This window comes from Cuculus canorus, chromosome 8 (genome assembly GCF_017976375.1).
Source record: "Cuculus canorus isolate bCucCan1 chromosome 8, bCucCan1.pri, whole genome shotgun sequence".
Classification (NCBI taxonomy): domain Eukaryota; kingdom Metazoa; phylum Chordata; class Aves; order Cuculiformes; family Cuculidae; genus Cuculus; species Cuculus canorus.
In genome coordinates, this window is record NC_071408.1 from 28,197,404 (window position 1) to 28,224,838 (window position 27,435).

The window sequence follows — 27,435 nt, forward strand, 5'->3', positions numbered from 1 at the left end:
GTGGTCCCAGTACAGAGCCCTGAGGGACACCAGTTGTCATGGTGGGCGACATCACTTGTCATGGATGGAGAAGACAAGGGGGACAGGGGTCCCACCTGCCTGTTTGCCATCAGATATAGGAGGCTGCACTAAAGTGGCTCGTGAAGGCGGCTTGGGCTGGCGTCCCGGTGTGCCCGCACACTGCCGGCGGGGCCGGTACAGCCGGCAGGGCAGGCACACTTTTGTGCCGAGTCGGAAGTGCTGGGTCTTAATCCTGTGTAAATGGGTGCTCCGGTGAATGGTGATACACACCAGGCATGGGCCAAATGAGTGTATTAACCAAGCTAATTATACTCCTACAATTTCTGTGTGTAAGCAAAGCCAAAGTAGAATTTGACACGATGCAAACTTTTGGCAGGGAACACAACCTGGGCCTGGGTGCCGGACACAGCCCACATGAGGGGGTTTTGCCAGCATACACCAGTCAGCTAGAAACATGGAAAAACATCCCTGTGGCCAGCATACATTGTTGGTAATCTGCTGCTGTTGTGGTGAGGGTGGGGGGCTGACAGCATGGCTTTAACTGTAAAGGCTTTCAAGCGTGGACAAGGCTGAACGCTTGACAACGTCTGTCTGGGGATCCCAGTCCCTTGGCTGCGACCAGCTGCAATTTTCACAGACCGCACTGTGCTAAATGCTTTATAAGTGTGTAAGTGCCAATATGCGACCTTGAAAGGAAGCACAACCCACCCGAAAGAGCATGTAACCATCCTGAGAGACAATATGCCTAAATAAATCCTTGATTTCACTGTATGTTTCTCCTGACATGTATTTCCTTTGGTGTCATGCTATGGGCATGTGACAGTCCTGAAAAATCTTAACAAAACAGCATTCCAGCGCAGATTTTATGTGTTTTGCTGCCTCTCTGACCCGCTCAGACTCCAAACTGCAAGGCATATGGACCCAAATCCCAAAGTGGATTAAAATAACAGCAGGCACAATATTCAGCTGCCTACAGATGCAGGTACCAATGCAGGCAACTGTCAGCTAACAGTTTTGAGAAGAACTCTTGCATTTCTGGCCTTTCTGGTGGCCTGGCAGCTGTGTTTGCTATCCATTAGTCAAGAAAGACCAGTTTTCTAACACCAGGAGACATGAGCCAGACTTTTTGTGATGACAAGTCATCAAAACTTGTCGTGAACAGGAATGTGTTGGCAGAAAAGCTTGATGACGTATACTTGTTACCATGGACTGAAGCTACTTATTAAAACTGGCGAAAGGGCAACAATGAAGTTTTAATTGGAGGGATCAGAATTTTTCCTGCTCTCAGAAATGAACCAGGTCAGAACAGGCAAAAAAAAGAACGGTAAAAAAAGTCACTCTTAACTGGGAAACTTTACAAATGAAAATGGCAACATGGCTGAGAACAAGAAATGCCAGGACTGGGGGAAGGAGTTGCCAAGCTGTTGTGCAGATTTGTTCAGTGGTGCCCGTCTTTCTTTTCCTTATTTAAGAACTACTTTTGCCCTTGAAAAACAAAATTTAAACTAATGGAATCCAAAAAATTAAAGTAATGTGCTTAGACAGGATGTTATTTGGAGTAGATGATCTTTAAAGGTTTCCCAACCCAAATCATTAGATGATGCTATGATTTAGCATCACTAGGAGGGAAGCCAAGTCTAGGCAGGGCCCACACAGCTCACTCGCTAGAGGTATCAATGGAATGAGAAAAACAAAATAGAAAATAGAAAGAGCAGAAGATCACCTCAGTGCCCAGGAATTCACCCTTGACCAGCTGCCATTTAGCTGTTATCCCACCTGCCAAACCGTGCCCTTTACAAAGCCACTTATCTGAGGCTGCAATGAGGGTTACCTGATAAAATTAAAGAAGAAAACATTTTCACTAGGAAGAAGAAAAAGGCCAACAGTAACTACCCAGCTCCGTCACTCTGTGTGAATAGGGTTGGTCTGTCAGAGAGACTCTAAAGGAAAGACAGCAAACGCTGCCTTACAGCACTATCTCGGGATCATTCCCTTCAGATCTGGAGCACAGCATGGCATGGTGAAGCCAGACTTGTAGCAGATGGAGCGAGATGTCTTAAACTGACACCAATGAAGATGGGGCAAAAAAGTGTCAGACAGGATAAATCCTTTCTGGTCAGGGGAAGGCGCAAACAATCCAAGAGATTACTGCAGAGCAGAGATGATAACTTTCTGGCACAAGTGGCCAAAGAGCTGACAGGAAGAGGAGTGCTGCTGGACCGTGTTCTAATGGACAAAGGACTAGTTGGGGAGGTGAAAGCTGGGGGCAGCCTTGGCTGCAGTGACTACGAGATGGTGGAGTTCAGGATTCTGCATGGAAGAAGCAAGGCGATAAGCAGGATTACAACCATGGGCTTCAGGAGAGCTAACTTTAGGCTCTTCGAAGACCTACTTGGAGGAATGCCACGGGTGAGGGCTCTAGAAGGTGGGGGGATCCAAGAGAGCTGGGCAATATTCAAGCACTTCTTCCTCCAAGCTCAACGTTAATGTACCTTAGGAGTAAGAAATTAAGCAAAGGAAGCAGGAGGCCTGCATAGATGAGCAAGGAACTTCTGTAAGAATTCAAATGGAAGAAGGAAATTTACAGAATGTGGGAAAAAAAGGGACTGGCCACTTGGGAGGAATACAGGAATGCTGTCAGAGTACGCAGGGATGTAATGAGGAAGGCTAAGCCCCACTGGAATTAAATCTGGCAAAAGACATCAAGGACAACAAGAAGTGCTTAGTACACAAGCAGCAAAAGGAAGACTAGGCAAAACGTGGGAAAAGGGGCAGGTATTGAAAGCATGGGGCCAGACTCTTCTCAGCAGTGCACAGCAACAGGACAAGGGGCAGTAAGCACAAACTGGAGCACAGGTAGTTCCATCTGAACACGAGGAAAAACTTCTTTACTGTGTGGGTGATGGAGCACTGGAACAGGCTGCCCAGGGAGGTTGTGGAATCTCCTCTGACGACATTCAAACCCCACCTGTACAAGCTCTCCGGCCACCTGAAAAGGTCTCTCTGTGCCTTACACATGGCAGGCAGAGCAGTGCAGCCCACATAGGCGGTGAATTGCGGGTGTTTGTTTTTCCTGGGTTGGTTGTAAAAAGTTTGGGCTAAGAATAAGACACCAGATGAGGAGGGAAGTCACAAGTGTTCTTGAACAAGGAGAAAGCAAGCATATGCACGTTTTCTTGTGCATTTATACAAATGTCCCGGCAACTGCTGCTTCCAGTGAGAGCAAACCACTGCATTTGAAGCCTGACATAGACTAAGAGTTTGTGCTGAGGTGAGTGCACATCCACGTGCTGAAAGGATCCTTGCCAACTGTAATTTATTGACACAGCTAAAGTCACCTCGCTGCAGTGCAGGCAGGTGCTCACTGGCTGCTTCCCAGCTGGCTGGATTCCTCAAACCCAATGCTTAGCATGGCCTCCTTCCTCCCCAAATGCACCCACATATGAGCAGGTGCCTGCTTGGCCATGCAGCCGTGCCATCCCGGGCCCTGGCAGTGATGCAAAGCAAAAGCAAAGCATCCCAATGCCAGCGGAGCTGGCATGTGCGTACGTGCACGCATCTGAGCACCCGTGCTGCCTCACAAGGGCAGGAGCTTGTACTCAAATCTGCATCCAGTGGGGCTGCCCAACAGCAGAGACAGGGAAAGGCTCCACCAGCCTCAGGTCACCCCGGAGGCAAAGCACTTGGGTAGGAACCAGCCAGGTGAGGGGGAAACACCGCTTTGCATCTGGCACCTGCTCAGGCACCGATCTGGCCTGGCAGGAGATGCTACGTGTGGCTGAGCTCCAGAAAAGTCAGCAATAAGGTTCCCATAGTCACATCAGGGAAAAGCTCATCTGTGCCACTTGCTCCCACTCATCCTGCACATGCCGGCCAGGGCAAATTTGGCTTCTTCAGGAAGAAGCCATCCTTTGGGAGGTGGAGGGGACCCAGAGGAGGCCATGGCTCCAAAGACAGGCTTGGCAGGAGCCATTCCTGGAGGTGCCAGGGGCTGAGGACTCTCGGTGCACCCCGGTATGGCTGCAGGCGGACAGGAGATGAGCGTAACATGCTCAAAGGGGGCTGTCACCGAGGTTCTCCAAGGTCCCTGCTGGCACAGGATCCCTGTGGGAAGTATGGAACACTTGTGGCTGCGATGTGCCCATGCAAAAGGACTTCTCTGTCCACAGGCTGGGAAGCATGCCCATCTCCAAGGGACTTTATGGCCTCTGCTTATTGCTGAAGAAAAAGACAGCAAAGCCAGATTGTATGAAACCCGATTATTCAAATTTATTAACATCAAGAATTATGCAATGATGCTGTAGATTTTTTTTTTTTATTAACAAATAGAAAACAGACTGTATACAACAGTGACCCCTACAGCACTATGCATCCACAAGGTAAAAATGAATGTGTCCTCCAACATTACCAACCCTGGTTGCTGATTTCAACGTAGCTTGGATTCTTAACATTCGGAATACATGTGATAATACAATTAGATACCCTTCCACCACCTTTATTCATAACTCAATGCACTCAGAAGAGGGCTGCTCACTCCCTGTCTTTAGTGCAAGCGTGATATAATAAGGAGTATTAATATATAGTACCATTAAATTAAGTCCAGTAGTCTTGCCACATTGGTTCATTAGAACGTCCTGAAGTAGCGGAAAGTACAATATTCTAGTGACTTTTAACATTTGCAGGATAGCAGAAATTATAGATACACCCAACCTCTGAAGCCATGTGTACTCCCCTCCCCTTCCCTGCAGTACCCTCCTTTCCAAAGAGAGCCGTCCCGGCTCTGCTCTGGGGACGGCTGGGCTTGTGCTCCTTGCCTTTGTAAATGCTCCGATGCACTTCACTGGTGAGAGGTGACAGGATGGCGCTTGCACGCACAGAACCGCTGGGTTAACAAAAAGGGCCGTGTCTCGCTCTTTCCATCCCCTCCCTAGGGATGTGTGGGACCCACTTGCTTCTCCTGCCCCCTTCCCAGCGAGACACACAAAAAAGAGGCTTCAAAGCCCAGAGCCCGGGATTTCGGGTCTCTCACAAACAAGGCAACGACAACTCACGTCATATCGGGATCTGCCAATACACACGGTCACTGGATTGGTTTAACACGCATCGTAATAGGACTGAACGGTTTCCAGCTGAAAAAGGGGACTGCTTCTCCATCGGCCCCACATGCCCTCCCAAACCCAAACCTACTCAGGAAATAATGGGGGAAAGGAAAGGCTAAAAAAATAATTGGTAGCTTAGGTCCAGTTCCATGAAATTTCATATTCTACAGAGGATTAAAAAGCAGTCTACGGGGAATGGAGCCGGGCAGGAACCACAAGCCAGCTGCTGCAAATTACCAAGGAAGCTGCACTAAAATGGCCAGAACTAGCAGTGACTGGGCTGAAATAAACACAGGGCAGTAAAAAATGTAAAAGCAAAAGGAAATTTAAAAAAAAAACCCAACTCCCAAAGGTTTGGCGGGTCTCGTTCTGCCTGGGCAAAACATTAAGACTTGCAAAAAAATAAAAAATAAAGAGAAAGGAGATTATAAAAACCACTAGTAACTATTTTACATGTTTAAAAAAAAGATCCCATTCCACCCACCTAAAGCCTCGCTGTGAAATGCAGTCGCGTGAGAGAGGGCGAGAGATGCGCATGAGCAGAAATTCAGCCAGAGACTGGAAATGCTTTTGGAGTCGGATTCCCTCGGTTGGCGCTGGGGCGAAGTTCCTAAATGCCGTGGTCAGAACTGGTTGGCGTGGAGGTCTGCTGCCTGGGCAGCACCTCCATCTGTACAGAAGGACTGAGGAATGGGCGGCTCTGGCTCAGAGGGACCCGTCTCCACTCCTAGACATCCCCACCGCGACTGGAGGAAAGCACTAGTTACGTTGCATAGTGATCAAAGCTGCCAAGATACTCCAGTGCCGCTCTGTAGCACAGCTGGTACTGGTCCTGCAAGGCAGCAAGCGGGGAAGCATGAGAGGTGGGGACCCAAGGACATCAGGCTGCACATCCAGAGGTGCTGCCTCTCTTCCTTTCTCCCACAGATCTCCCACTGCTGGGGGATAAGGGCACGCTCACCTCTGTCTGCACCATGGCTGGCCGCTGTGTCCGCAAGGTCTTCACTGTCTGGAACATGTCCACCCTCCCCTCGTAGCGCATCCTCTCCAGCACGATGCTGAGCGTGATGAACACGCCTGTGCGCCCGACTCCGGCGCTGCAGAGGGAGCAAAAGGTGCCATTAGCCCCGATGAGGCTCTGCAGAGCTCACAGAGCCAGGAGAGGCCACAGGGACACTGCCAGGCAGAGATGCCCTCTCAGGCCCACGAGGCCTCCCAATTCTGCCTTGCCTCTGGGCCAAGCTGCTGTGGCAGCCTGCCCTGCACAAGGACTCTTCCAAGGAGCTACAAATCAGTACTACCAGGGTGTGGGGTTAATCTGGTCATCTGGCTGAAAGGATGCCCGTGGCACCCATGGTCGTTGCTGCCTCCTCATTCCCTGCCTGCCTCTTGCCAGTCGCCTCTGGGCAGGAGGAAGGAGCACCAAGCACAGGGGAGCTGGCAGCTGCCAGGGTAAGTGAGGTAGGAGATGTAGAATCATAGAATCATTAAGGTTGGAAAAGACCTTTAAGATCATCCAGTCCAACCATCAGCCCAACACCACCATGCCTACTAAACCACATAATGAACTGCCATGTGTACACAGCTTTTGAACACCTCTCGGAAAGGAGAGTCCACCACTTCCCTGGGCAGCCTCTTCCAATGCTTCACCACACTTTTGATTAAGAATTTTTTTCTAATATCCAGTCTAAACCTCCCCTGGCACAAACTGAGGCTCTCTCTTAAAGGCAGAGGTAGACTCTGATCTGCCGCCACTCACCTGCAGTGCACTGTGATGGGCCCATCCTGTCCAAACTGCTCCTTGGTCTTGTGCACCTGCCCGATGAAGTCAATGAAGCCCTCTCCCGTCTTTGGCACTCCCTGCTCAGGCCAGTCTGTGAACTGGAACTGGCGGATGGTCCGTGACTGGCCGTCCTGTGGAGATAGGCATGTTAGACCTGAATCGAGGGTGAGAAGACAGTAAGAGGCGCTGATCTCGCTCCCCTCAGCACTGGTACTGCTGACCCGCTTCCCCAAGTCAGGCAAGAGGGTGAAGAGGCCACGGATGAGCCCAGCCAGATCTTTTGCTGAGCAAAAAGAGACAGTCTGCCTCTGTTCTCACTTTCACACAGAGTGGCTGAGCTGAGCAGGGCTTTGGGCCCCTGCAGGCTCTGTTGGGTCACTGCCCTGGTCCTGTTTGGGGCCCAGCTCCACCCTAGGACCACACCTGCTGTCACACAGGGGTCCTGCGCCTGGTCAGATGCTGCACAGGGAGACTCCAGGTGCAGGGAAATCCACGTTAAATGCTCGCCCAAGTGTGCAGCACAGGCAAGGCAGGGTCTGGTGCTGATAGGGATCAGTGAGCTCCTCACTGGGGCTGACACAGCTGGCAAGGAAGGAGCTTGTGATGAGGGGGCAGCAGCCCCTTCTACCTGCAGTGCAAGGCAACTCCTTGCTTTCTGGTCCATCCAGGAGTGGTTGCACCCTGCCTTCGCTGGCTGGGGCAGGGCAGAGGTAGAGCAGAAGTGCAGGGGAGCTGAGGAGCCAGCAGTTGCACTCACCCTGGCATCCGTCACCTTGAACTCCCGGAGGATGTACTGCGGCATGTTGTACTCTGCCATGGGGTCCACCACGAAGTACTGGTATCGGGCAGAGCGCTCTGCAGGCCAGTACTGATGGCACTTCTCCTGTGGATGAGGAACACAGTGAGACAAGAGCACCTACAAGCTGTCATTCCTCCTTCCCGATCCCTGGGAGCGCAGGTGGTTGTGAGGCTACAGGGTCAGCCATGGGACAGCATGCAGAAAGCTGTCCCAGAGCACAGAGCTGTCTGGTGCTGGGGACAGACTGAGGTGAGCTGAGAGGTCATAGAATCATAGAATCATTAATGTTGGAAAAGACCTCTAGGATCATCCAGTCCAACCATCAGCCCAACACCACTGTGACTACAAAACTATGTCCAAATGCCACACCTACACATTTTTTGAACACCTCTGGGGATGGAGACTCCATCACTCCCCTGGGCAGCCTCTGCCAGTGCTTCACCACTCTGTCAGTAGAGAAATTTTTCTCAACAACCAATCTAAACCACCCCTGGTACAACTTTGAGGCCATGACCTAACAGTATGGTCAGGACAGGTGTGTAGATAGCATAACTCTCAATGCAAATGTATTCCGAGTTACTGGGAAGATAATCCATTGCCTTCAGCTACTCTGCATTTTCTGGTCAGTGAGCTTCTGACAGGCTGATGAGAGGTCAGTGCAGTTCTCTGTAAGAGCTCTGTATTTCCACGCAGGAGGGAGAATCATCTCAGCAGTGGCAGGAAGTTAAGGACAAGGATAAATTCTCTCATCCTTTTAATGTTTGTATTTGCAAAGAAACATTTATTAGTGATGTTAATTCATCACAAAAACATAGAATCATAGACTGTCCTGAGTTGGAAGGGACCCACAAGGATCATCGAGTCCAACTCCTGTCCCTGCATAGGACAACCCCAACATTCACATCATTTGTCTGAAGGCATTGTCCAAATGCTTCTAGAATATTGTCAGGCTTGGTGCCACGACTGCTTCCCTGGGAGCTGTTCCAGTGCTCCACCACCAGTGAAGAGGGTCACGCTCGTTGAGAGCTGCCACAGAGTCCCCTTCTGCCCCACAGCAGGATTCATACCCGGCCCATCTCGCGAAGCTTGGTCAACATCACCACGATGGTGGAGTTGTGCTCCCAGAGCATCCGCCAGAAATCCTCTGTGGTCTCAGCCAGCGGTCCCTGTGTAGCGATGTAGGCCTTCTGCTGCCTGTGACAAACAAGATGATGCTCAGACCAGTGCCTGGGAGATGGCACAGTGGCTGTTGCCGGGGACAAGTGAGCTGGGAGAGCTGGCGGCAGGAGCCGTGTGCAACTGGGAGTGAGGCTGACAATGCAGCTGCAGGACATGGGTGTCTATAAGACTAGCCATGGACTCTGAGGGAGGGATGAGCCTGCCCAGCCTGGGTCTTCTAAGTGCTGCCTGTGGTTGCAGTGGGCACCACTGGGTGCAGGGCACAGAAAGGCTGCTACTCCTTGCTGGGGTGACAGTGTCTTCAGCCCAGCCTCTTCCTGCTGCTTGTTCCCAGTGCTGCTGCACTGAGAGCTGTGTCGGCACGCAGCTCCACGTGAACAGACTGCCAGCACCCACTCAGGTTGAAAGGAGAGGCTCTGCTTGGGGATAATCCCAGCAGCACTCTGGGTTTCTCCACATTCACCCTCCACAGCACTGACCGTCCCTCCCACCGCACGAGAAGACACGGAGCAACTGAATCAGGTCACCTGGATCACGCACACCAGCAAATAACTAGGGCAGCGTGGAATACGCTAATACCGTTTTGCCAACTTTTCTGAAGCTTCCAAATTTCTCCTTGGTCCCACTGCGAACCAGAGCATCTCTCAATTTGTTCCATGTGAAAGCAGCGCTTAACCTGTCCCTGCCCAGCCCCTACCCTGAAGAAAGCACCCTTGGTTCCTTGGACTCTGAAAAAGACCATCTCCGGGGTGCTGGCTCCCTGGCTTGCCTGGCACACAAGTGCTGCCTGCTTTACCACTGCGGGGCGCCGGAGCTCGTTGGATGTGAGGCAGCATCCTCCCATCCAGCATTTCATCTCTCCACTGGTGCTAAAAATTAATGAACGTGCTGCAGGACAGCTGTAATGTGCAGAATGAAGACAGGGGCTGCTTCAAGGTGGATTTATAAGACATCATAAAAATCAGGGAGTGGGGGTGCAGTATGAAACAAGAGAGCTAATAAATATGCAGCAACCGTGATGTCTGCAGGACCTTGGGCCAACTGATCTCTTTAGATAACACTGAGAAGATTGCTCTGTTCAAAGGAAAGGACGGGAAGAGATAACAGCGCTTTTCAGGGATGGGGTAGGTAGCACATTAAATGGTACCACCCGCCGTGCTGGCAGCTCGCTCTCCCTAGCATCACCAAGGGGCAAACCCAGCATCGCTCTTAATCAGCTCAGGAGCCAGGACAGAGTGGCTGCAGCTCACCTGTCAGACATTGGGTTGCCACAGCAGGCGTGCAGGCAGGTGGCCACGTTAATGACGCAGTGCTGGACGGCTTGGAGCCACACAGGCAGGAGGGAGTGAAGACTGCTCCATGACAGCCCTTCTCCAGCCCTTTCATCCTTCCCCATCACTCTGTCCCACCCTGAGTGTGCCTGGCTCACTGTGGTTTTGCTGTGTTAGGATGCTCCCAGGGTTGTCCCCGTTCTGCTTCCTGCCCACTCTTGTCTCCACATAGCCCTTCCTCCAGGGAATTCTTCCTATGCTCAGCTGCTGGAGCAGGGACAGAGGCACAGAGCCACTGGCTTGCCTGCACCAACATCTGTTCCCTTTGGCAGAGTCTGTTGCTCCCGGGGGGTCACCAGGCCATAAAAAGCACTTGGACAGAGCCAAAATGCTAGAGGGGGCTGGAAGGGGACCGTGCCACATCTGTCACTGTATCGCCCACTCCTGCACCGGGTGACCCTACTACGATGGTGCACAGAGAGATGACAGGAATGAGCCTGTATGTGTGTCGTTGGGATTTGGGCCGGATTACTGTCTGGGTATTGGCTGGGAATGAGATGTGGCCACTGGACTGTTTCCCTGCATCCTCCTCTCCTGGCACTTAGAGCATCTGAGAATGTGATGCCAGGCATTAGATACAGAAACCATAAGCATTATTGCCCCACTATCTCTCAATCTGTGCTTGCTAAAAGGTACCTCTGCAGCAGAACCTGGCGATAGGCTCTGCAGTGTTCAGCAGCAGCCCTGCCTGAGGATCCACAGAATCCCCCCAAAATCAAGACAAGGAACACAATGAGCCCTGGGCTGCTGCCTGGATCAGTCATGCGGTGCAAGCAGACTTCTGTCTCTGGCTGCTACAGCTAGTGGGCAGGGGCTGGTTTGCGTTAGATGCTGCAGATATAAAACACATGCCAAGGGAATGCCTACCAGAAGATCCTATAAACCTCTACAGGAGGCAGCACAGCCTCCAAACCCCAGCCATGCGGGCATCTGTCTACAGCAATACAAGCCAGCCTGGCAGCGCTCACTCGCTGGCGGTCTTCACATATTTTAACTATATGCACTAGAGCATCTGAGAAGATAGAAACAGATAAAATGCAACAAAGTGATCCCCAACAGACCTCTAGGCAGCTAGGACCAAACCTTGCTAAGGTGGAGAAGGCAGCTGTGCCCAAGTTCCCAAGCAGGCAGGACAGGCTGATCCAGGCACCTAAGGTGGCTCTTACCTGTACCCATCTATGAAGCTGGCGTTGATGTAATCGGAGCCCTCGACACCCCGGATGGGCTGCAGACAGACTCTTGTCAGCTCGTATGGCATGATGTTCACGAGGCGGTTCTTGAATTTGTTGCATGGGAGGTTGGCACTGATGAAACGTGAGGTATGTGCTTTAGAGTTGGCCAGCAGCTGAAAGAGGAGGAGATACGTCAGATCCTCGCTGGAGATGCAGCAGTCTGGGGGCAAAATCAGGATCCTGGCAGCAGCCACGCACCCCCTCTGAGCAAGGGACAGTGGCTGGGGACCATGCCTTTGTAGAATCATAGAATGGAAAGGACCTTAAAGATCATCCAGTTCCAACCCCCTGCCATGGGCAGGGACACCTCCCACTGGATCAGGTTGAGCAAAGCCCCATCCAACCTGGCCTTGAACACCTCCAGGGACGGGGCAGCCACAGCTTCTCTGGGCAACCTGGGCCAGTGCCTCACCACCCTCACAAGAAAAAAAATTCTTCCTAATATCTCATCTAAATCTCCCCTCTTTCAGCTTAAAACTGTTCTCCTTTGTCCTATCCCTGCACCCCCTGACAAAGAACCCCTCCCCAGCTTCCCCATAGGCTCCCTTTAAGTACTGGAAGGACCAGATGAAGGGCTCTGCTGCCACATTAGGAGGAGGCTGTGCTCGGCGGCTGCTCCATTTCAATCACTCTGCTTTCCAGTACCACATCAGCCCCTCTGCTGAGGGGGGCTCAGCCTCACTGCTGGCTTTTGCTGCATGGCTGTAATTGACAGCAGTGGGAAAAGCCTACATTGACCTGCTGGGACAGCCCCAAAGCCACCCAGGGTGGAGTAGGGACCCACAGCAGCTCTCTGACCCACAGAGGGCCAGGACATGAAAGCGTGCGCCTCGTTGAACCAGGGACACACGCTTGGTGGCATCAGGGAAAGAAACCTTCCCATCTTCCAAGTGTCTTGCTGTTTACTTCTCACTCCAGAAGAACCCAAGAGAAATGTGAGAACTGTGACAGTTCTAGGTAAAAAAGATCTATTTTGAGTTACTGTGAGACATTTTATGGTTCTCTTTGAGCCTTGTAAACTGGAGTCATGGTACATGTGTTACTCAGATCTGCTGGTAGAGACATGCAAACAGAAGTCCCTTTTTTTCCCCTCCTTTTTCTTTTTTTTTTTTTTCTTTTCCCTTCCCCAAAAGACTCCCTCCAGCATCTCCAGAGCCACTCTTCTCTGTGTGCGGCAGCTGGTCTTTGGCAGAGGCTCCAAGCAGAAAGACAGGGTTGCTCTTTTGGGAGTGATGCAGCCACATGAAGCCCTCCCCCATCTTGCTCCCCAGGGTTTCCCATGCAGTGGACGCTGCCTGGGGACAGAGAGGGGCAAATTTTCTTACTATTACAAAGAGACTCATGGAGAAACAGCAGATTTTTGTCTTTCATAGAACAGAATTGCTAGAGTTGAGCCCAGTTCTGTTGCTCTCTCAAGGGGTTTCTCAGGGCAGGTGTCACCATGAGATACTAACGCAGCAGGTTCTACTGTCCCCAAGCGCAGGACACCAGTCGCTCTGGTGGAACAGCAGGACAGAGCCGCTCAGCTATTCCCACTTTATGTAGAAAGTCAATATTTTGCCTTTCCTGCTCCTTTGTCATTTGGAAGGAATCCCCAGGGTGAAGCTGTACTGCTGCAGTTCATTTCACAGCCTGCATGGTCTGCTGCCTCCCTGCATGAGCTACATTCCCTTGCATGAGTTCACTGGACTAATGCACCTCATCTGAGAATATAGGCGCTTACCAGAGCTCACTTCCATCTCCGAGGCTGTAACAAATATCTGCAGTAGGCATTCACTGATACGGATAAAAAAATGAGGGTTTGGCTTCTTGAAAACAGCGTGCCTTAAAAAAACACTGCCTTCACCAATTCTAGACGGCGAGGCTTGGTGTTGAGGTGGTTAAAAGATAACAGAGTTCAGCATTGAAGAAATGAGACTATAAACGTCTCACATATTTAAATTGGAGCCGTTTCCAGACAAGTTGTTCACAGTAACATCAATTATCACTAACACGATCTGCATCTGATTTCAGATGCAGCTCCTGCCGCACTGTGAACCTAGAGCAGAACGTGCTGCTGAGAACTGCGCATCCATCTGCCTTTTATATCCTCCCAGAAGCTGCCAATCCAGGGGGGACCGTGGCCGACACAAGCTTTACAATTCAAATGTATTTTAAATCACCGCCTACCTGGTTTAGAAACACACAAAAGAATAACTGTCTGTAATGATCCGTAGCTATCCTGTCCCAAGCCCCGGGCGTGTAGCTCAACGGGGCTGTGTGGAAGAGGGATGCTGGGGCTCTCTCACCAACCTTGAATTCCAGCTCCATTGCAGTAACGCTCTCGCCGGGTGGCACCTGGGTCAGCTTCTGGATGTGAGCAAAGAGGTTGCGTGCGTGCACCTCGGTATTGCCACATGTGGCTGCTTCCAGCAAGGCCTCGTGGATGAAGATGTACTGGTCCTCTGTCTGCACCATGTAGTTGCGCTGAGAGCGCATGCACGTCACGTGGCCATAGATGTCCACGGTCTTCTCATGCTTCATCCGCTCCAACATGGCGTCAATGACAATGAAGCAACCAGTTCGGCCGACGCCAGCACTGCGGGAACAAAGCACGTGGTCTGAAAAGTCTCCTATGGACACCACGTAAGCTCTGCTCCTGTTTAAGAGAGCACCCGGATCTAAAGCACACAAAAAGGGAGTAAAGGATGCTTCCCACATTGAGGACTGAGGAGCTCAGCCCCAAAGAAGAGGTGACAGGACAAGTGAAGGAGAGACACACTGGAGAATGTGGGAGGCTACTCGTCCCTTTTGCTGTCCCTCTTCTTTTTAGTGATGGTGCAGAAAGGACACTGTGTCATAGAATCACAGAATGGTTTTGGTTGGAAGTTGGATCATCCAGTTCCAACCCCCCTGCCATGGGCAGGGACACCTCCCACTGGACCAGGCTGCTCAAAGCCTCATCCGGCCCAGCCTTGAACACCTCTAAGGATGGGGCAGACACGGCTTCTCTGGGCAACCTGGGCATATCCCTTTATTCCTTTGTAAAATGCTTCTCCCCACCTTTCCTGCAGCCCCTTCAGGTACTGGAAGGCTGCTCTAAGGTCTCCCCAGAGCCTTCTCTTCTCCAGGCTGAAAAATCCCAATTCTCTCAGCCTGTGATCATATGGGAGGTGCTCCAGCCCTCTGACCATCTTCATGGCCTCCTGTAGACTTGCTCTAACAGATCCACGTCCTTCCTGTGCTGAGGACTCCAAAACTGAACACAAGACTCCAGTCTGGGTCTCACAAGATTGGAGTAGAGGGGCAGAATCCTCTCCCTTGACCTGCTGGTCACACTGCTTTTGATGCAGCCCAAGATACGGCTGGCAAGTGTCACGCTGCTGGTCCCTGTGGTGGCCGGCAATACTTCCGCAAGGGAAGGAGAACTGTGTTTAACAGGCAGGAAAGTGAGAGTGTATGTGTGCATGAAGTGAGACAACCTGGTCCAGGCTGGGACCCAACACCAGCGAAGCCCATAATTTCAAACCTGCTTTTCCCCTAACTTGGGTCACTGTTGCCTAACCCTTAAAATGAGGACAGCCAGCCCTAGAGGAGAAAGCAGAAAGATGAGGTGACACACTTCTGTGCTAAGCCCTTTGCTCAAGCCCTGGACATCTCTCTACATCTGCTGGAAGGACAGTAGGCAATCCCCAAACTGCTCACCCTGAGAGCACCCTGAAAACAGCAGACACTCTGTTGTGACATGTAAACACAGGCAGAGATACGGAGCTAGACATTTCCTCATTTATGGTGCATATCAGATCCTTAACAGGGCTTTAATACAGCTTGTTTGTGTGTTAATTATACCCCACTCCCATCTGAAACAGAGCATGAAAGAAGAGCATTAAACACTGCTGGTAAGGCGTATGCTGGAACAGCAATGATGGAGTGGTTTGTTCAGTAATAGTCCCCACTCGCCCGGTACAGATAAATCTTGTCTGGATAAGATGCGGAGCCTTAGTAGACTAATATTTTGCTTAAAAGCTGCCCTCCTCCCCTGTGAAAGGGTCCTGCTGTACACAGTACATATGAATATTTGTAGACATCACTGCACGCGTGCCCATGACGCGCCCCTGAAAGGTACCACCTTCTTATGCTGGGCACAGATTGTTTAATTTTTAAATGATACTTGCAAGTCTTGCAGGAAAAAGTGTTTACTGAGGCTCTCCATACGGCAGTGGTGTTTAATCTGAGAAAGCAGTAGCAATGCAACTGTCACAACTGCTCTACCACTGCTGGATGGTGACCTGTTGCCAACCCAAGCACGCGGTGCAGGTTGTGGTACCGTGAACCGCTCCGTGCTGGAACAGGAGACCCCGCTTTTAGCTGGGCAGGTCAGAGCTCCTGCAGCCAGGAGGTACGTGCCCAGGTGCAGCTTTGCAAACACACAGTCCTACCTGCAGTGGACAACCATGGGCCCAGCATCCGATGGGTTACAGGCCTTGACCCGTCGTAGGAAAGCTAGGATCGGAGTTGGGTATTCTGGTACTCCGTGATCAGGCCAAGCCATGAACTGGAACTGTCGCAGCTCTCGCTTCTCACTGGAGCCGTTCTGTTGGAGACAAAGAAGAGTTGTTTGGTGTGAGAACTGTCTCGTCCTAGGATGAGAAACCACGGATGGGGTAACAAGGTTCCCAGCTGGCTGGGTAGCAACAGGCATGTAATGCTGTGTGCGATCATGCGTGCATTGGGCTTTTGCCACTGAAAAATTAGAGGCAAAATACAGGCATCTTGCAAGGCTTTGGTACACATGAATGCTCCGTGGAAAGTCAGCTGACAGAGAGAGCAGAGCAGCTCGGTGGGAGCGGAGCAGACTGATGGGAATGTGAAAGACTTCTTAATGCACAGCATGGGGTCACCACCTGTGTACTCACTGCATGTTCAGGGAAAAATGGGCACTTGGCATGGAAGGGTGACAGCAGCCAGTCCCTCCCTGCTCCTCTGCATCATGGGTCTCTGTGGGATGACTGATCAACCCTGTTGTCTGCAGAGGCTCCTCTGCTCCTGTCAGGTGTGGCTGAGTGATCTGTGCAGCAATGCAGCAGGACTGGCTGGGCGACTGCTGGGGCCCGAGGTGACTTCCTGGGGTGTGAGTGTATTCCCATTGCGTTCCAGCCAGGACTCAGTCACGCACAGAGGCAGCCCACTGCAAAGCCTCTTTGCATTGCTGTGACACGCTGCTGCTAGCACTGCCCCCAGGGATTTCCAAACACTAATGAGGTACGCAGCAGGTAGGAGAGGAGGGCATGCGCACACGTCAGCAAGGCCCCTATATTTGCATTATTAGTGACAGGAGAACTAAAAATTCCCTGCTTCCCATGCTCTCCCTCTAATGGGAGGACAGCCGTTACATGTACACTCACCAGAGGCAAGCACGGCCCCACTCTGAGGCCCATCACAAGGTCTGGATACATAAAGGAAAGCATCAGGTGTCCTGGCCAAAATCCAGTGGTGGCCGGACATTCAGCCTGCAGTTGGTCTCTCATTGCAGCCCAGCTGTGAGAAATGGCCCATGTGTGGACCGGCCACGTGCTTGGTCAGGCCAGGAACTGTCAGTGGCCTCTGCCTACGGACCGTGCAGCACCCCGCAGCATCAGGCAGTGGTGGAAGGGCCCCGCCACGGCACCGGCTGTGAACTACCTAGAGCGGAAACAGCCCCACCAGCACCTTACCTTGTACAATACAAAGCTGCGGACAGTGTAGGTTGCCAGCTCAACTGTTTCCAGCAGGGTCACTTGGATCATCCCATAGGTTTCTGTACCCCGGCTTGGCCAGTACTGGTCACATTTTACCTACAGGGAGGAGAGAAGAAAGGGTCAGTACGTGGCTGCTGGCTGAGGCATTTTGGGTGAGGAATGGGGCTCTGCCCTCCAAAGGGTAAAGATAGAGAAGAGTCACAGTGTGTGGGGTTCCAGACGCCTAGATTTCCTTCTCTCTGAGTGTTCCACTCCAGCAGAGAGGCCATACACCCTGGGCTCTTTTCCACAAGATTCATATTCAAAGAGGGGATTATTTTTTCTTCCGGAGCCACTGGCTGGAAGTGGTTTTAGGTGGCCAGACCACCACAGAAGCAGGAGCAGCACCAGGTATGAAGACAGAATGTAGCAACTGCTAACAGCGATTCGTGCCTGCCGTGATTTTTCTCTCTATCTCCTGTTTGGAAAGATGGAGTATTTGGGGCTGTGCTCACAGCACCCGCTGCCTGAGCTCTGCTTGGGTGGAAAGAAGGTTGGCAGTTGCAGGTTGGTGGGAGGGGAGCTGGTGAAGCAGGGCAGGGGAAGCGGTGGTTTCTCTGCAGAAGGCTTTGCTTGAAGGGCAGCTGAGGTGAGGGAAATGCAGCCCATATCCCCAATAGCTCCCCGCTCTTCCAGCCCAAGGTCCTCAACCCACAGCACTGAGGTGAGCCAGAGCTCTGGCTCCATTATGGTGGATACACAGATACACCATGGGCACTACTTTTCCCCTATAGCATCCATAGTTCCCGGAGCAACCCTGTCACCACGGGCCCCCAACAGCAAACCACCCTGGTGAAAGATGGGACACAGCCCATGCCAGGGCTCCAGCCTAGATGCTGTGTCCGTAGGGCTGACCCTGCCACCCTTTCTACATTGCTGCAGGCTGAGCGCATTGAGCACCTTCTGGCAGGTGGCACATCCCAGCAAGGCACAGATGCCAGCTCAGGCATGGACACAACTTGTTCTCCCTCTGCAAGAAGACACAGATCATGGCCAAACCATCCCTTCAGCCCCTTCCTGCAGGCAGCATTGTCTCAAAACAAAAACGCCGCTGCTGATCGCCTGCCCCACAAAATCCTTTCTGTTCCCCTCCTAGCCTTGCATCCAGAACACTTTGAGCTACTGGTGATGGCTCCTGCTGCAAGTCCGCTTGGCAGAGAGCCATAAGACATCCCCCAGGGCCCCAACCCCTTCATCTCCCTGTGCATCCCTCCCTGCTCAGCTGCTGATGCCCATCTCCTCGCCCTCTTCACAGCTCAGCACCTGCAAACTCCTCTGGTTTTGTTCCCTCCAGCCCTGAGCTCTCTATTTAATTTGGCACCCTGAGCATCCCTATTTCATCTGGCGCCCTGCTCCCCTGCCCCGTGGAGCTGCGGTGCCTGGCTGACAGGAGGAAGACTTCATTCCCACCCATGTGCACTGCACTGAAAATGGTTTCCCACCCTAGGAGAGAGGAGTGAATGGAAGATTATCTGTGCTTGTCAAAGAATAGTAAACTTAATTATTAGCTGAGTGTGTTTACAGGGGAATGTGTGGGAAGGGAAACAATAGGCTTAATTAGAAATCAATGACGTTCTGCCTTTTAATTGAAGGCACTTTAAGCAGGGTGGGGCTTGTGAGAGCTAGGAGCCCTCAACCCACACTCTGGCTCCTGCAGTGTGGCAACCTGGGGACAGAAGGATGCATCTCCTTTTGCTTTTTCTTCTCTTAGTAAGTCCTGTCCTGGCAGAAATGCCTGGAGCAAGGCTGCTTGATGGGCTTTTGTGGGCACCCACGTCTCCAGAGCAGCTCTTCTGCCTCCTGCCCAGGTTCTCCTGCCCTTCAGGTTGCTGTACTGCCTTGGATCCGTGCTTGCGGCACGGCAGGGCCTGCACAATTCTCAGAGGACTTCTCTTCCTCGCTTGGCAGAGAGCAGCCCATTATTTTACACTGACTAGCAGCAGAGTGAACAACTTGGAGGTCACAAACCTTATTTCACAGCTAAACTGATCCCATCCTCACAAGCAGGCGGCAGCTGCAGCTGCATCTTCCAGCCACCTGAGTTTGTGCTGCCTGGCTCAGGAATGACGTGACCCTTCCTCTCTAAAGGAGGCAAGGAGTGGGCAGAAACTCATCCTGCGGATGCTGGGGAGTCACCCTCGGTGTGGTTGGCAGGCGAACAGCACAGCGTGTCCCTGTGCCTGCAGCTCGGGAAGCGCGGTGTTCTCCTGCCACCCACATGCTACAGAGCCATGTGTGCTCGAGTGCAAAACAAACTTCAGAGGAGTTCCCTGTGCGGGATAATAGCAGCGGCTGGGCTGGTAATTGAAAATTATTTATTCATTACCAGATAAGAGTCAGTCACATTTTCTGCCAAATTTACCCATAATGTTTATGCCCCATTTTCAAGCTCTGTAAATTTTACGCTGAAGCCGATGCACCGTGGCACTAAAGCAGATAAGAGATGTTTTCTTCTGGCAGCGCTTGCTTCTCATTAACTTAAGGAGCACAGTAATGTCCTGAACAGCCATTTATTGCAGCTTTGCTGAGTGGTCCCTGTCCCTCCCCTTTGATGCCCTATGCCCAAGAGCAGCCAGGCACCTCTCCTCAGCTCAAGAGCTGTGTTCTGCTCCCGGCTCCGCTCGCAAACTTCAGGTGGCATCACTGCTAGCGAGAGGGCTGGACTGGGCCATAGCTACCAGGTCCCTCTCTTCCCCCAGCACCCTTTAGCACCAGCCTCTTCGCACCCCTGTCTCGGGAGACAAAGTGCCAGGGGAGATCACACCCCAGGGATGGCTACTTGGTGTTCCGTGCTGGGACAGAACGAGCTATAGTGCTGCTCTGGGAGCCCTTGCTCTGCCAGGCTCCTGGGGATAGCCCAGGGTAGGAGAAATCCTGCTTTAATACCTCTTTTGTGCAACACAGCCCGGCTGGGCCATGCCACGCTCACAGCTTCGGGAAAGCTAATCTACAATGTGTGTTTCTGAACCGCCACCGAATGATTCTGAAACTGATTGTAAAGCTTTGAAGGCGGCTAAATTGCACAATCTAGCCATTCCTATCCTTTATGTGCCTCTCTCTTTGTGAAAACATGAAAAAGGGAGGATGATTTGGACCATCAAGCCAGCTGAAATTGCAGACCATAAAAGCTGATGCTCTTTAAAGATTTTTTTTCCCCCTGCAGCTCAGGAGCCCTTTAAAGCAGTGTCACCCCTACAGGGCTGCAAAGCTGCTGCTGGTCCCGGCTGGCTTATCTACGCATAGCACTGCCGAGGGGCACCTGGGGAGCTTGCCTGGGAAGGTGGCAGAGCCTGCTCTGTGCTGGGCATCCCACCATGAGGTCCTGCTGCCATTGCCAGGCTCTGCAGCTGAAGAGAGAGAGTCCTGTGCTGAAATCCCTGGGCGAGACATCTTTGAAGCAAAGTGACCTGCGGGTAACACTGTGACACCATGTGCCTGCCTGGAGCAGTGCTGTCCCACAGCAGCGTGAACATCAGCAGGTAGTGATGCTGCAGGGACCCAGGGGGTTGCATCAGATAATGTTTGAAGGCTCTGGAGTGGAGTAAACCGTAACACAGTGAAGCGTGCTGAAAGCTGGCAGCAATGGGCAGTGACTGGGATCTTCCTTGGTGACAAAAAGAAGTGCTCCTGAGTGAGCTCTTGCCGTCATCAAAGGAGCATGTGGAAAAGCAGAGCAGGAAGGTGGCTGAAAGCCATTCTGCCTTGGATGATGCTGAAGAAGCCAACAAAAAAACCAGAGAAAATAATCTCCTGCAAGTCCACATCCCAGTTTCCCACTGGGGCCCTCCTGTAGGGGTATCCTGAGGCACCTACAGGGTCCAGCAAATGCATCCAAAGAAGCCCAACTCCAGAGTGGCTGGGCTTTCCCACTGCCTCCCCTTTCCTTGCAACCTGCCTTTCCAGCAGTGCCTGAGAAAACTGCTCATTCCTCCTTAGTGCTGGGGACATGCCAAAGAGCCAGCAGGGCACGGGCAGGTGGTGTCGGGAAGCAAATGCTGGGGTCTGGGTCCAGTTGGGTCAGCCTAGAGCTCCTGGGCAGCATGCCCGGTCAGTCAGGCTGCTTGGAACTTCTGTGAGGGCTCTGGTCACATACTGCCCATTACAGGCATTCACAGGGCTTGTCTCGTCACCAAAAGCCTGACCACACGCACTGTGTTTGGGACAGAAACCAATCCTGCAGAAGGTGACTGCAGGATGACACGACAGGGAGCGTGCTGGGGTGAGACAACCCACAGCTCAGCAGCACAGGCGTCTCAGGCAAAGACAAGTGCTTGTGGGGGTCAAAGGAAACCTGTTATCTTCGAGAAACATGCACCTTGGAGTGCCTTCCCATAACTAAGCATTCCAGAAGTTAAGTGGGTCAAGACTCTGGGCATGGATTTGCTCAGCAACTGAAAAGGGCTTTTCCTCATACTTCAAATCTAGGCTCCGCCACTGAAATGTGAAGATGGAAAAAAGTGCCCAAATAATGCCCAGCTGCAGAGCAGCTGATCACCAGCCTCTGATCTTGCTTAGCCCACATGCCAAGCCTTGAGATGAGGGACAGAGCAGGTTAATTTACCTCCTTGTTTGGGCTGGGGTGGGAGATTGCAGTCATCGGGCAGAGAAGGCACCGCTGTGCAGCGGGAAGCACAGTGCAAAGCTGGGGTTGGATCTCCAGAGGCAGCTCATCCCCGAGAAGCACTGTTTTTCCCCGCAGGCTGTAGGGCATTTGTAGAGCTGGGGAAGCCCATGAACAAAGCCTATTTTTGTACATGCAGGAAAACCAGATCTGTTTTGCCACAATGATTGGTTGCTCCAGCTGCTTCCTCCCAGCCAGCGTGGGCTAGGACACCCCTGTGAGCATTTCGGTGCTAAAGCTTTGAAACAGAGGGAGAGCATGCAGGCAAAAGTTTTAACTAAACCCAAACTTGACAGTTTCTGATTCTCAAGAACGAGCTTATTGGGCTAAAAATAACCAGTGCTTCACAGCTTGAGTGCACAGCCCCTTCTCCTGCCGTTGGCATGGCAACACTAAAATATTCTGCAAGTACAAATGCTCACCACTAAAATTTTACTTTTAGGAACAAACTAAATCACAAGAGGCAGATGCTGCCTCCTGCTTGGGCAGGCTTTGCCCAAAGGGTGCATCTGGGTGCGGAAGCACTTTAGTCACAGCTTATGAACTCCTGCTTCAGGGGCTGAGTAAAAGCCTCTGTCACAAGACACCATAAGCATGATTCGCAGCAAGGGCTCCTGCTCCTTCCTCTCCACCTCGCGCCTTCCCCACAGCTTGCAGGCAGCTTTGCATTTATTACATCAGAATATCTAATTCTGGCAGTACGAGCCAATCGTTTATACATGTTGTCATTGGACAAGGCACAAATCAGTCTTGTTAATGCCATGAGACCCTGTCAGCCATTGCCCTGCATCACCAAAGATGCCAGGGCCCCGTCGGACTGCAAGATGCTTCTGATACCACCTACCATTGCAGCTTCTCAGCTTGTAGGATGTAGCCCCCAGGCTTCCAGCAACTGTCAACGCTCCCCACTGCAGAGCTTTCCTTTCTCCCTTTGGCACAAGTGATGTGGGCAGGGAAAGGATGGGTGTGCATGCAGACACACAGGCTAGACAAGGACAGCAGCACAGTGACAGGGGATTTTGCCACCTTTTTGCCCTACAAGGATATGCTTACAAAGCATTTGCTCCCGAGGTGGCTACAGCAGTGGGCTGCACCACTGAACCTGCCTCTCTCACCGGTAAAGTGTTCTCATCCTTCCTTCCCGCCACCCTCCAGCTCCAGAAAAGAGAGGAAGCACACACTGTACCCTGGACTTCTCTTCCAGCCTGGTCATCATGACTATAGTTGCTGTTCTCTGCTCCCACACCATCCTCCAGAAGTCGCTGAGGGTTTCTGGCAGGGGTCCCTGCGTGGCGATGTAGGCATTCTGCTTTCGATACCCATCAATGTAATTGGCATTGATGTAATCGCTGCCTGGTACACCTGCGGAGAAAGAAGGCGAAACGTTACTGTAGGGGCAGCCCACAACCCTGTGCCTATTGCTTTGCTGGGCTCTGCAGGCAGGGGAAGAGACTGGCATGTTCACAAGGCTCTTGAGAAGTCTCCTTTACAGGGAATGCCAGAATCTCTCCCAGGGATCCTGCAAAGGACAGGGATAGTGCCTGAACAAAGAAGAACCCTTTGTAACTCCCACATTAATGCAACAAGCAGGCAGCACCAAAGCAGAGAGACAGCTGCCACCCGCACACAAAGGGAAATTCACAGGCAGGAATATTAAGGAGCTCATTTGGCCCTAAGCAACTGATCGAAATAATTGTCTTAAATTCACCAGCTATTTGTTATGGTCCTATAGCACCTTTTAAAAATGAGACTGCTTCATTAGCTTGTCTCTGTCAGCAGCGATGTCAGGCAGGGATGTCCTCCCATCCCTCCTGCAGGCACACGCATCCCAGAGGAGCTAAAGACTCTTCTTGCCACCTCTGAAACACTCCTGAGTGCAAGACCTGCCTCTGCTGCCTGCTGGCAGAGGCTGCTCCAGCTCCTGCTCTGCCTCCACCGCTTTGAGGAAAGGACTTTCTTGTCAAGGCCTTTAAAATGCAAACGCACAGTTACTAAAATAAATGAAGCAAAGCAGAGACCTGGGGCTGTGTTTCCAAACCCTGCTGAGCATGGGCTGTCCGGGCTGCATGGAGGAAAGCAGCAGGAATCTCCTTGTCTCCTAAGGAGAGCGCATCTGCATTTCATTAGAGGAAGGAAATAAAGGTCTCCCCCTCATCCTTTTGTCCTCTGGAGTTTTTTACAGGTCCTGAGAGTCTCCATCAGAAAGAAAGTACTGGTGGCCCTGGGGGAGCAGCAGCAGCAGCTGGAGCACAGTGCCTGGCTCCCTTGGCATGGGGCTCCTTTGGCATGGGCAATGGGGACCTGGCAGGGTGCTTTGGGAACGTTTCCCAGGAAGAAACAGACACTACTCATAGCAATTGAATCAGCCTGCAAACCAGGGATTCCCCCGTGTGCTCACCCCACAGCTGTCCAAACAGGGTTTGCCCATGATCAGACATGCCAGACCTTCACAGAGCTGCTGCTGCAGCTTACCAGGCCTTGCTGTGAGGGACCCCTCCTCCTCCCAGAGGATGAGTGCTGCATTAGCATTGGAAAAGACTCTTGCATCCCAAGAAAAAAAGATGCTAGCAACTGTAGGGCCACCTGTACACAAAGCCAGGCCCCAGCCTTTGCCCCAACCAGGGAGACGTTGAATTAGCTGCACCTTCCTCATCCCTCATGGGTGGATTCAGTTCCAATGTGCAGAACTGGGTGCTGACTTACTAAACAGTGGGAACGAGTGAGCCTGGGCTTAGGTACGTGGGGTCCAGCTCCTCTGCATGCAAGGCGACTGCAAAGCAGACACTAGAAGCATATATTAGCCCACACTCCAGAGATGTGGGGCTGGTTCTTGGAGTCAGCGCTATGCACACCAGGGCCTGACGCATCTCCCAGTGGAGTAGGGGAACATGTGGAGCCTTATGTCCCAGGGGAAAGGGCACCCCTCACCCTGTACAGCTCTGGGCACTGAACTTGAGAGCAAACACCTACAAGTCTCATGGAAGATACTGGCCCTGCAGTTGTGCCGGGACAGAGGATGGTGGGACTGATAGTGCTGTGCCCTTTCATGGGCTGAGGGAGGCAGCTGAAGTCACACAGCAGTGAGGGAGGCTGGTGGGACAAACATCTCTGCTGGCATCAGCAGCAGCAAGAAGCAACCACACAGGGCACGCTGCTCTGAGGATACTGGGAAAGCAGAAGTAGCTCTGCAGAGCCTTTCCTCTCTTTGCCAGTCAGAATACACATTCGATCACACTGAGGCTGGTTAAGTTCCTTAGTGTTTGCCCTTGCTCAACCGAGCACATGGAAAAAGATGGTCCCCTTCTACAGCCAGATTCAGCCATTTGCTGGGGTGCCCACTCTGGAGTCACTCTTACCATCAATGGAGGTCAGGATGACGCGTGAGTGGTCGTAGGCGATCACGTTTGCATAGCGGTTTTTCGGTTTGTTCACCTCCAGGTTGGAGTTCTCCCAGGTGAACTGCTGCCCGGGATCAATGGACTGCGGAGAGAAAGAGAGGGAGGGAGTCAGGAGAGGTTACAGCACAGCGGGATGCGACAGTGCATGTGTGTTTCAGTCAGGAAATCTGCACCTCCCTGCACATCTCGCCCCAGACCAGACGCAGCTTCTGTGGGCGTCCCCAGCACCAGTGTCAAGCCAGACCACACTGAAACCCAGTCCCCAGTGGGACCTGCCTCCTGTGACCTGCAAGCAAAGAAGCCCCTCGCCAGGGCAGCCTTCTGCAGACAAGCCTTCACCTCCACTCTCGCTGCATGCTCATCTTTTCCTCTGGAACTATGCATTAGCAGAAATTTGGTCTTATGCCAGGACTCCGCAGAGACCTGACTGTGCAGTTCTTGACCTAGTGGTTTTATTAGCTGTTGAACTGCAGTCTACTGAAATATAGCAAGCCCTGGGTGTCTTGTGCCCCAGGAGCTTTGGGTATTAGTGTCCTGCAAGACAACCTACGAGCTTTTCCAGGGAATAGTCATGAAAATTGATAGGCTACTATTCACTGTTCCAGATACTTATGCAAAGTAAACATCCCTAGTTTGACTTAATAGACTGACAAGGAACTAAAACCCGGAGAAGAAATGTGGTTATAAATCTTGGCCAAAGGCCTGCACACTGTGCAGCTGTCTGAAAAGCACACATCCCAATCCCACCTGTGTCCCGGCCTCGCACACCCAGTGCCTCTTCCATGCGCTGGTGCACGGCTTCTCCAGGACCAGACAGCCCCTCCCCAAAGCTTTTCCTGTTGTCTTTGTCGATGCACAAAACAAGGGGAAAAAGGACCATCTCCAAAGCACCCCTCTGAGATGGGACAGACTCTTCGGCTGAGAGATACATGAGGCACCCAGATAAGACATCTGCTTCCTGCAGGGAATTGCTCTGCACTTGCAGCCCTGGGCAGGTCCAGGGCAGGCAGCTGCAGCAGAAATCAGTCATCTGGTGAACCCTCTCTCCCTGAAACAACCAACACAGTCAAAGCCTTCTTTGCGAAAGAAGGCAGAAATATTGGGCAAACAGGCCAGGGGAAGCACCGCACGTTATTCTCTCTGCAGGCACCTGCACTCATCGTTTGGCAGAGCTATGCCAGAAGGCTTCTTGGGCAGTAAAACATCAGCTCTGGATCAGCTGTGAGCAAAAGTTTGAGCTGGGTGCACAGCTCCCTAACTGGGCTGAGCTGGATGGCCCTCACGTCCCTCTGCTCAGCCCCATCAACCACCGTCTGGGTGCAAGATGACACCTATCGCTGTGCCCCTACTCTCTTGCACTGTTGAGCAGGCACTTCCCACGCAGCCGGCAGTGGATGCAGGGACCCAGCTTGCGTATGGAGCACAGGCACCGCTGCACCAGCCCCGAGGGCTTTGTGGTGCACGCAGGGCCATCGCTGTGCCAGGCAGCAGTCGCCCATCCTCACGTGTGGTCCATGATGCTGCTGCCCCCGCAGCTGCAGGCTGCCTGCAGGCAGAGGGCCCAGCGCTGACGAAAACGCGCAGGAGGATGTGACATCACAGCGATGCTAATAGGTAGTTTGGCAAATGTAGGACGTAAATAGACATTTCCTACAGAAAACCTGTAATTTTCTATTATCACTGTAATAAGCAGGCAGCAGCAGTGCTCAGAGGTGCTGTGGCAGGGATGGTGGGAGCGGAGACCTCAAGCACCGCTTCTGGCTGGAAACCCACCGGCCTGGCTGCCACGGCCCCTGCGAACTCCTCTGCCTGGGCACAGAGATGTCCCAGCGCAGCTCACGGATCTCTGGGGCACCTTGTTTCATTCAGGCACCTGTATTTTGTTCTCAGGACAGGCTGAATCAGCTCTTTGGATGCTCTCCTCCTTCAGCTGTGTGGCAGGGATGGCTGCTGCCCACCTAATGGTGAGGCTGAACTGGAGAAGGGCAATAAAAAATGATCAAAAGCATGAAAAAGAGGAAAAAAAATGTGTGAGGACTTTCCTGTTCAGAGTAGAGTTGAGCGAGAGAGGTTTTGATACCAGTCTTGTCAATCTAGAGAATCTAGAGAAGCACAAATAGCCAAACTAAGGAGGAAAATCCACCAATGCCTATTAAAGACATAAATAACACTTCTTGTCCAAAAGACAGCCCATGCAGAGAGCTGGGTAGCTGGTG

The 27,435-nt window shown here is 52.1% G+C and overlaps 1 protein-coding gene across 20 annotated transcripts in view; it reads right to left on the bottom strand.

Annotated features, from left to right (window-relative positions):
• Window positions 1-4,265: 4,265 nt before the first annotated feature.
• PTPRF (protein tyrosine phosphatase receptor type F) overlaps window positions 4,266-27,435 on the bottom strand; it is a 405,229-nt gene continuing 382,059 nt past the window's right edge. For all 20 annotated transcript variants that reach the window (XM_054072544.1, XM_054072564.1, XM_054072558.1 and 17 more), the window contains 11 exons: window positions 25,178-25,301; window positions 23,008-23,183; window positions 17,138-17,257; window positions 15,863-16,017; window positions 13,737-14,022; window positions 11,379-11,557; window positions 8,770-8,896; window positions 7,661-7,786; window positions 6,880-7,034; window positions 6,082-6,217; window positions 4,266-5,952 (listed from right to left, as the gene is read on the bottom strand). In XM_054072544.1, the coding sequence (XP_053928519.1) occupies window positions 5,884-5,952; window positions 6,082-6,217; window positions 6,880-7,034; window positions 7,661-7,786; window positions 8,770-8,896; window positions 11,379-11,557; window positions 13,737-14,022; window positions 15,863-16,017; window positions 17,138-17,257; window positions 23,008-23,183; window positions 25,178-25,301 (1,653 nt within the window). In that variant the 3' untranslated portion in view covers window positions 4,266-5,883. The remainder of the gene's footprint in view (window positions 5,953-6,081; window positions 6,218-6,879; window positions 7,035-7,660; window positions 7,787-8,769; window positions 8,897-11,378; window positions 11,558-13,736; window positions 14,023-15,862; window positions 16,018-17,137; window positions 17,258-23,007; window positions 23,184-25,177; window positions 25,302-27,435) is intronic.